Below are 10,746 nucleotides of genomic sequence, written 5' to 3'. Positions count from 1 at the left end.
AGGAAGTGTTCTGAATTCCATCTGTCCTTTCAACTTGCTTTGCATTCTTAGCTTTGCTGCTAAGTACTACAGCTTAGTAGCTAGTAGTTCACCATGAAGCTTAATGTTTCATACACGTGACACACAATCAGGTTATTTATCAAAATAGTTAAAAAAAGAATTATTTCTGATCACCACATCTAGTTTCAGTGACACTAAGTACAGTGTTGTCTGTGCGCATGTTTGCAAACCTTTCACACCAATCATGAGTGGCCTATTGAATTTAATGTATACTTAATAAGCACATTCATATGTTTTTGCAATAACTACAATAAATAAAACACACAAGTTAGTTTCAATCAGATTCCTTTCCAGCTGTTTTTTTCAGGTTCCCCCCATATTTCCAACTCACACTCAAGGCAAAATAATTTTAAATTATCCTTTTATAATCAATTATGTTAAACAACAGTGCATTAAATTACAAAGTACACATATCAGATTGCATATTTAAGAAACAAACAAAAGTTATTGAATGCTTTTCAATTGCTCATCCTCTACCACACACAACACATTTCCCACCTCCACAAATTCTGAAATGCATTCAGCTGATGAACCAATTTATAATAAGTACATTCAAAATGAGATCCAGGAAGAAACCAACACTTTCAAAACGGCAACGTCATCTCCTGTAAGAATCCCTTTTACTCCATTCTTTCTGCTTTTTAAAATGGCTAACTTTGCTTGACCCAAAAGGTAATTTGCAATCTGTACTCTTTCTCCTTTGTTCTCATAATGCAAAACCCCAAAGTATCACTGAACAAAATGCCAAACCCAAAGAAAAGGTCTTTCAAAACAGAAGAGAGGTTGCAATCTTAGACAGTACAGGAAACAATGACAGTCTTTTTACCCTGTCTGTGCAGATGTGCATCTATCAAACCATGCTGAATAATGCACAAAAAGGAGTTCATTGCCAGAACTCTCCACTGTAGATCACCCATTGTCTTCTGCAGTGGTGGTTTGTAGAGACAGTTTCTCCCTGCAGAAGTTACAGAGATCTCAGCACAAAAATGTTCTTGTCCATTTGTGTCAGACAAATGATTAAGACTATCATAATACCTAACACAAATTGTATAGAACTCCTTCTTAACTGTGCTAAACATTTTCCCAGGGATGTAGCTGTTATGTGTTCCAGTTGGTGTGACCTGCAACTCCAACAATGGGATTCAGAACTTGTAGCCCTGTACAAAAATCTCCTAATAGGAACAATTCTTCTCCTGAAAAAGTAGTGTCTCTCTTCATATGAAACTCATTAATGAACTTGACAGATATTTTGTTATTTGTTATATTTTGCCAAGCATTCACATGTTCTCCAGTCTCTCTTATTCATGTCTACCAGGTGAACATTTTTAGGAGCCCCTTTAGACATTAAAATACTTAAAACTATCACAACCTAAAATTTGACAAGAAAGGGCAGGAATGTACACCAAATTTAGTTCTAACAACCAACACAGGCCTACAGAATTAAAATCACAATGGACTTAAAAAGTCTGAAAGACTTAAGGTTAAAAGCCTTTAAACCTCATGACAGAAACATCCACATTAAACAAATTAAGATTGTCTGTACTTATTAATTACAGATTCCTGTCACATTGTACGTTTCTACAAAGAAAACAAAAATCTATATTCCTCAAGGGAAGTTCACTCTTAGATACCTGAACACCTGTCCAGTCCACTGCCACTGCAAAAGTTTACTATTTTCCCACTTTACAATTACAAACACATTGCTTTTAGCTAAATTACCTTAGCAGATTGATTATATGCTCTCAAAGCCTCCTGATGGGTAGTACCTGATTTTAGTTTAGAACTCAGATCAGAACATGATTTTACAGTAGTTTGAACCTTCATTATTAACAATCACTGCCATATCATTTGCATAGGCCACCACCTGGACTGGTCTTTTAAGGACATTTGGAATAGACAGGCCAGTGGCAGTGCAAAAGTATTCACACCCTATGGTATGCCATTATGTTAAATTACAAAGTGCTGCATAAGCAGTTTCCTCCTTGCCTGTTGCTGGCTTAGGAGGGGCAGCCTGATCTAGGTTGTGTCTTGTTGCCTTCTGCTTCTTAAGGATCAACATCACCACGCTCAAAGAGATACAGTATTAAGGGCCTTTAAACATTTTTAAAACTCTTCTTCTGATCTGTACCATTATACAACTTTGTCCCTGAGTTGTTTTGAAAGCTTCTTGGTATTTATAATTGAATCTTTGCTTGAAATCCACTACCTGACTTAGGGATCTTGCAGAGACAGGTGTATAAAGCACAGGCAGAGGCCATTCAACTAATTTTGTGGCTCATTAGGGTAGTTTGGTGCACTTGATTCATTCAAATTTGTTACAGCAAAGGGTTAGAATACTTACTGGAAACAATCATCACTTCTTTTGCATTTTTTACCTATTATTTATCTATTTACTTCTTTTTTTCTGCTTTAAATGTGTGGAGTAAGTTTTCTATATAACAAATACCAATTGTTGCTTCAAAGTGTCATGACTGCAATCTTTAAACAACAGAATGTGTGAGGGACTGGCATCCCAAACAGGATGTATCCTGCCTTGTAACTGTTGCACCTGTTGCTCTGGCTCCCCCGTGACCCTGTATTAAATTAAGTGATTAGATAATGTACATATATTTAAATTCACTAAATGCACTACTTAAGCCTCATTTAGAATATTGCATATCATTTTGGTCACAATAATAATTTCTGGGGTCAATCCAGAGAAGAGCAACCAGATGCATTCTGGGACTTAAAGAAATGTACTACACTGAGAAGCTGAAAGAACTGAACCTTTTTGGCCTTGAATAGAGAAGATTCCAAGAGACGTGATACAAGTACTGTGCTTCAGAATGACCCGTGAACCCCGAGGACACAAGTGAGAACCTTGTGGAAGTGCACTTGAAACTGAGAACAGGAGGAGGTGGTAGGAGTGTGGAACAAGCTACTCAGCTATGAGGCTGAAGCCAGTAACCTGGCGTACAAGCACCTGAATGACAGCCTTGGATCAAGAAGCTGCTAACCACTAAATGGGCCAGACGGCCACATGGCCTCTCCTTGTTTGTAACCTAATGTTATAGATTCCTATAGAACTGACATAACATATTAAACATTTTATAGGTTTATTCCATGCTGAAAAGAAGAAGAAAGAAAACACAACGTGTCGGCCGTGGAGCCATTGGGGCTTATTTTTAGAATAAAAAAGATAGGCTTTGTAAATATCCAACATTAGAAATATATTTGTTTACATTTTGTTTTATTTAATTTAGAGCACAAAAGGGCGTGTGACCTACAGTAGTCTGTGACTGCAGCCTACGTGCTACCAATACTGCTTGCAAAATTTGACTTTAGTCACAGATACTTCTCCCAGATGATATAAGATATTGATCCTGTTGTGCAACGTATATTATTACGCATCTCAAAACAATATTTCCGGGAAAAGATCAAAATTCAGCTATATGTAATTCAGCCTATAAAGCAGGAATTGTCAACCCCAATCCTCGAAGTCTGCATTCCTATACCTGCTACAAGAAATTTCAATTCGCATCTAATTAAGAGTTAAAACACAGGTGATTATCCAAATGGTTAATACAACAACCTAAATATCAGAAGTGCAGAGAAAATCAAAGAAACCCCCACGTCCATGCAATAGAGATTACACTGTGCTGTAATGCTTGAATTGTGTGTAATGTTATTTAATTGGAGTACGAAGAGTGATGTGCGCTGTCCTTATCAATGTTTCTGCCAGACTCCCATTCCCGTGGCTAACAGCGCATCGGAGGCAACAATATTGGATTTAAGGCTGCGTTACATCAGAAAGGATAGATTGCGTAACACACAATATTCCGATTAAAATGAATCCCTAAGATTTCACTACCTGGTTTCATTTAGCTGCATGTGCGCTGGGAGGTGTAGTTACAGATGCTTGTGAACACTTGCAATCACTCCGTGTTTCAGCTGAGAAGGACTGCAAATCCCAGAATTCAGTTTTCTTGCGGACGAAAATGTTAGCAGTGGAAAGGCAGCGCTCTTCCTTTATGAACGTTTTACCGGCAAATAAAAACAGCAGAATTAGTTATTTTCGTGTGACAGTTAAACACTTCATAGTTTAATCATTTACATTTCTTCAAGAAATTGTTGATGCATATACAGTACAGTACGAATGTGAAAAGATATCGATGACCATTGGGTATGGGTTTAAACAGTTAATTCAATTTGATATTTATGTTTCCAGATGCGGTATTTGCGGTATTGTTTGAACATAACAGTTTGAAGGTTGTGCTTTGACTGTGGTGCTATAGCTCCGGACTGGACTTTTGACAGGTGAAGCCGAGCTGACAGGCACTGCGCTCACCGCGGCGCTCTGTTCCTGCAATGGATTACAAGCACATTGCGAGCACAGTGGCTGACAACCTCCTCAGCTGCAGCAAAGACCAGATAGGGTGGAAAGTGTGCAAGAAAACGGTAAGCCATGAGCAATAAGAAGCGAACGTGACAAATATGCCTCAGTTTGTACCAGATAACTAACTTTTATGTTAACTATCACAGCCAGTGTCAGAAACGATCTGCCCAGGGGTTTGAATGACGTTAGCTCGTGGTACTGCGCCGTTCGGTAATTGTTCGTCTCCGCCTGGACAACACAATCTTTGCCATTTCAGCTCCTCTGTATAATGATTATATACAGACGAAATCGTTCAACTGACGACTTGATGAAAATAGATATATTTTAAATGTCCCGGTTTTACAATTTACTGTATAGCTCACCCAACAGTTTAAACCAGCTAGCTACTTTACTGTACATAATGCTTTATGTTTTTTGGATTTATTTGTAAATAGCACTTGCTTTAGTAGTGTCTGGGAAATGCTATCATCCTCTAATAGCAGCAGAATATAATGTCAACACTTTACTCACATATTTCTTTTTCAATTCTGCATTTAGAATGAAGTAACAGTTCACTGGAGGCCTTCAACCGAGTTTCCAGGAAATTTGTAAGCCAAATTGTGTAACCAAATAAATCACTTTATGTTATTTTTATCATCAATAATAATATCATCATCAGCCAAGTTGCATTGCAATACAGATAATTTACATTAATTGCAAGTACAATGAACAATAAATTCAGGTGCAATAGGGTGAAATACATTGAATTAATGGAATTACAACAGGACTAGAATAGCCTGGGTGAGCAAACAGATGTGATAATAAGATTTAAACTAGTTTACAGGTACCATCAAGACAAATCATGTAGATATGTACACCTTGTTTGCAGTTAGTGCAATTAAAAATTTATATTAGTAGCTTCAACCTCCAAAGCAATGCTGTATAAATGTACCTTCAAACAAGATACATTACCCAAACTGCTTCAACATACCACTGTGGATTAACTGGTACCAATGCGTCATTTTTACTGATACTAAACATAAAGACTTTAAATATTTATATTTAAAGCAGTTGTTTCTTAACCTCCATAGGTTGCTTTGTAGAAAAGCAGCAGCTAAATGAAAAACAGTGATAGCAGCATGTCACCCACCAGTGGTTCATGAGCCCCTCTAGTAACAGGTGGTGTGTGGGGCCTTGCTCTGCTGCTACGTCACTGTCTTTGGGGTTCACTTTCACCCTCCCAGATACAAAGGAGTGGGCGCTGTCAATGGGAGCCCAGAAAAGGTGTGGGGGTGCCTGGAACCAGTGCCAGATGGGCTCCGAGTCAAGTGGGACAACAATGTCAAGAGGTTTGAGCTCATAGAAAAGATCGATGACGTAAGTGTGCAAGCGAGTGCTGTCGTGTTGTATAAAATCAGACCCGCTCCCTTTGCTTTCCTACTGCCGCACTGTTTGTCATTCTTTCTGATTGGGTTTGTTTATTTATGGCAGCAAAACATAAGCTATACATGCAAAATGTGGTGCTTGAAAAGTCTGCTTGTAAGAGAGACTCTTATTTGTTTTGTATGTGTTTTGTGTGACACATCATTTGCACTTTCTGTAGTGTGCTGAGATGTTGTATTAAAACTGAACATTGTACTAGTACCTGTACGACCTTGTTTAATATTGGTCACCACGTAGCGAAAGGCTTTGCTGCACTGGAATCAGTCCAGACAAGAGCAGCCGGATTCCAGAAATTAAGGGAATGTCCTACACTGACGGGCTGAAAGAACTGAACGTTGTTAGTCTTGAACAGAGACATCTACAAGGAGAGCTGATATTAGTATTCAGAAGACTCAAAGACTTTGACCAAGTCAACTCAGCAGATTTCTTCAGAATCAACAGTGAATCATAAAATAGAGGACACAAGTAGAACTACGTTGCGGTACATTTAAAACCAAGAACAAGACACACTTGTTCCCCAAAGAAATGGGGGTTCTGGAACAAACGTCCACGGCATGCTGTTGAAGTTCATGCCCTGGCTACTTCCATGAAATGGCTAGATTAAGTCTTTGATTTAATTAACTGCTAACTACCAAATGCTTTTGTAGTCGATGTACCTGCTGTCTTTTGTAACTGTTCCTGCTGTATGTTCATATGACATCCTCAGTGCTCTCATTAGGGATTGACTAGAGTTACATCTTTCGTCTGATCCAAAAATTATGTTTCTAATGTGAAGCAGTAGTCTAGGTGCAGTTCCAGTGAACTGAGATCACTATTATTTGCATCTTAGTAAGTTAACCCGACCCCTGCTGGTTATGCCTTTTTGTCAATTATTACAGCACATACCACTTTCTGAGATGAATGAGTATTTCATTAGAAGCTTAGAAGAAGCTTCATGAACAGGTATTGTTTAATGGGGTAATATTGGTTATGCTTAGTAAACTAGTCAATAACCTTGTTTCAGAAACCGGATGTCCATACTGTATATTTGTTGCTGTACCGTATACAGTATGTATAAAAATGGTGAAATATGTCCATGGTGCTGATGAGTTATGTGGAGCACGTTGTCCTTGCCTCATTTTCTATCCTGCAGAATGTGTCTGTGTGCAGAACGGTCACTCCCTCTGCTGCAATGGGCCTTATATCGCCTCGAGACTTTGTGGATGTTGTTTTAGTTAAGCAATACGAAGATGGCACCATTACTTCAAATGGTGAGTAATGGATTTTTTTCAGTGCTGAAACTGAAGACGAAGTTGTGTGCCTTTCAATCATTAGTCTTCAGTTTGGCGCTACCTCACATTGGCAAACACTTAAAAAAGAAGTATGTTCCATCTCCATTCTATTTTGAAATATGTGTTGACTTAAAGGATAATATGGGTTAGCCCTTAAGTCATGGTAATAAACATCAGACTGTGAGGTACAAACCAATAGAATGTAGTAGTACATTTTAATCAGCTCTAAAACAGAGAAGTCATGCAATTTTTTCCATTTTTCGTGTTTCTGGTACATGTAATTATCCATGAAGCAAATAAACATGGTTTTGATTTTGTTGTAATGTGATTTTGTCATAGAAATGATATTTATACATTTCTTTAAGTATCTAATTTAATTTGTAGATTAAGCAAAGAAATATGACCGCATTTTATCCAAAGAAATTGTGAATGCATTTGATTTTCACGGTTTATGAAAGACACTTTGTTTGAAAAAAAATAACTTACAAGATTTGGAGCAGTGCCATTACTTGTGTTCAGAACCTATAGAGTGCCATGCAACAGTACTCACCCCTTCCAAATATGTCCTGTGTTGGATTGTTTTAAAAAAAAACAATGATAGCAGCAGTGTTAGGTTTTCTTTAAAAGTGCATTATTTTTAAACAGAACTTGAATGCTCAAAGTGAACATGTTTATGGACCAAAGAAGTTAAATGTCAGCAAAAATGCAAAGAAAAAAATCAACAAAAACTGAAATGTGTTGATTGCATTCATCTTGCATTGCATCACAGATATTCACTCCTCTGAATCAAGTTCAACTTTTTGAAAATTCCTCTGGCAGGTGGATATAGTTCTACCAACATTGCGCACCAGGATGAGGCAGTTTTCACTTGTATTAACTACAGTATGTTATTGTGTTGCAGGAACATGGGGTTGCACACCATCGGTGTGACAAGTAAAATATTGCCCCAGAGGCAAGGTTAATGATTTTTCCAGTGAAAATCACTGAAAATCAAGTGCATTCGCAGTTCAAAGAAAGTATGGCTTTAAGGCTTGGTGTGAATACTCAGATTTAGTGCATTGCTTTTAAATAACGCCTTATGAGAACTCTGTCATTCTTTAGCAACCAATGTGGAACATCCTGACTGCCCACCCAAACCAGGCTATGTCCGAGGGTACAACCACTCCTGTGGGTGTTTCTGTGTTCCCATTCCAGGGTAGGTTATACTTGAATGCTTTCCACAAACTTAGCCGAACAGATTAGACTAATAAGGGGAGGGAAGGTGATGGCAGAGGAAGTGGGGCTAGTTCTTCAATACTAATGACTTTCTCAAGCTATTAATTAATTAATAGGATTTTACTTTATTAGTTTTAATTTATTAATTGATCAATATCAATTAAAGGAATTAGTTAAATGAATTAATCAAGCTGTCCTGCAGGCACAAAATCTTTAAACTTTCCTAGAAAAGTTCAAATAGGGAGGTGTATGGTTTCTGTTTTCTGTATTGTCATTATCACCTTAATTAATAATAATATTTACTAAAGTGTAGATAGTATTTTTATGTGCATTTTATTTTAAGCATGGGTATCCATATCCATGGTGTTCTTTGCAAAGCATTGTAAGAGTGGCCTATGTAATAGTACTGCACAGGAAATAATTTGGATTGCAGTTATTATAAAAGGTCAGATGAGGGCAGCAGAGATTACTGAAGCTTTACTTTTTGTGAAATGCAGTATGTTTACGCATTCTATTAGCTTTGGAATTTGTTTTGTGAAAGTAAAAATAATCTTTCTTTTAAATACTTTATTTCCAAAATGTAACAATTTTAGAAGACGCCCAAGGAATGGAAGTTCACACAATGTAAAAAAAGGGAAAGAAGAGGGACAAGCCTCTCACCAGAAAATTTGCAGAAGCAAAGTGTATCCCATTAATACTTTCCATATAAATAGAAGGTGACATTCACCATCTGTGCATGTTGCATCTGTATTCAACGATTGCACCACCAAACCCATGCTGAATAGTATCTGGAGAAATAAGTACAGGCCCTGTGCATGGCGTGAGATGCAGCTTATGCACAGTCACTATTGGAATAGTTTCTTCTCATTCCATTCTTTCCATGTCCCCTTGTTTTCCAGAGAGCCAAACAAGACACAGCTGTTAAGCTTTTTTCAGACCGACCTGGGAGGCTTTCTCCCACGATCTGTGGTGGATTCCTTCTTCCCCTCCAGTATGGCCGAGTTTTACAGCAACCTGGCAAAAGCAGTGAAAACACTCAAAGACAATTGATAGTCCTTATTAGAAATTTTTAAAAAACAATCACATCAAACTGAAACTTTGTTTATTCCAGTTACTGGAAGACTGTACCTTTATTCTTGACTGTATATACAGCGGTATCACAGATGCTGCCAAATGCCCTTTAATGTCACAGAAAAAAGTACTTGAATATCAGTATACAGTATAATAGTATATCAGTATATAATAATATAAGTATATAATATATCAGTATGAATATAAAGTACTGAATATCAAACAGTATTTATTACCTCTATAGATCAAATTTAATTGAAAATACAAATATTATATTTGTATAATGAAATGTGCTTTTTGTAGATGGTCTTTTATTTCTATCTTGTGACTCTACTAATCGCTTAGTTGTTTTGTCAAATTTTCACTGACATTCCATTTTTTTAAAATGGTTATTTAGGATAACAGGCTAGGTACAGGATGTATACCATTTCTGTGAAGAGTGATTGGGTGAGACTGATTTTTTTTTAACATCTACTACAGAAGCATACTGCAATGTAATTTATTTTGTAAAGAAAATAAGACTGTACTGTGTTGTTGGTGTATATTGGTGTATACTAAAAGCTAGGCATTTTTTAAAGGTTTGCCAACAGTCATTAGCTGTAACAGAGCTAGTAGTAAAACTGCGGTCCGTTAGGTAAAACAGAGAGCCAGCATGAATAATGTACAACTTCTTAATATTCCTCTTGAGTCATTAATTTCTCTGTAAACTGTTAATTAAGTGTACAGATACCAGCTGTGTTGGTCCACTGTTCCCTGCCTTCTTCACACTGAAAAACACTTTTTTAATTATTTGAGGATGTCAGTTGTTACTTAAGTACATTCAGACATCATTGTGAGTTTGCTTATTTGGTATTGGCTAATATGCATGGTCTCATTTTTTAGATTTTTAATTTCTGAAATTAAATTGAAGATTTTCATTCATTCTGTGTCATGCATACTCAGGATATGTCTACTTTTATACATTGTCCACCCTGGAAAACTTTATTTAGCAGTAATATAAAGATCAGTTTTAATATTGATGAGTAGACTATACAGTATATACAGTACCAATGCTATGCTATATGTTTCTGTCACTTAAAATGATTGTGTTTTAGCATTTGTGTGTATTGGTCTTGAATTAAGAGATGACATTTGGTCATGTACACTGTACAAGTTGATTATATTTTAGATTATTTGATCATTTATTTTTCAAACACTTTTGTAATAGATATCCTAATGAATGAGATATGGACATAATATGTGAATCAATTGCTGCTATTAGAAAACAATCACCTTAATGTACTTGGTATTATAATATTTAATAAAATGAGATAACTGCAACACTGAGGTTGG

At 36.8% G+C, this 10,746-nt stretch overlaps 1 protein-coding gene across 1 annotated transcript; it reads left to right on the top strand.

Moving 5' to 3' along the window:
• The first annotated feature begins 3,992 nt into the window (after positions 1-3,992).
• stard5 (StAR related lipid transfer domain containing 5) lies at positions 3,993-10,741 on the top strand. The gene is made up of 6 exons (XM_088921379.1): positions 3,993-4,497; positions 4,973-5,022; positions 5,659-5,791; positions 6,990-7,107; positions 8,230-8,323; positions 9,243-10,741. The coding sequence occupies exons 1-6, from the start codon at positions 4,408-4,410 to the stop codon at positions 9,391-9,393; spliced, it is 636 nt and encodes a 211-aa protein (XP_088777505.1). The 5' UTR covers positions 3,993-4,407; the 3' UTR covers positions 9,394-10,741.
• Positions 10,742-10,746: the final 5 nt, after the last annotated feature.

The sequence above is a fragment of the Atractosteus spatula genome, chromosome 7, assembly GCF_055471065.1.
Source record: "Atractosteus spatula isolate fAtrSpa1 chromosome 7, fAtrSpa1.hap1, whole genome shotgun sequence".
Taxonomy (NCBI): Eukaryota; Metazoa; Chordata; class Actinopteri; order Semionotiformes; family Lepisosteidae; genus Atractosteus; species Atractosteus spatula.
This window is presented reverse-complemented; position numbering and strand designations above follow the sequence as displayed.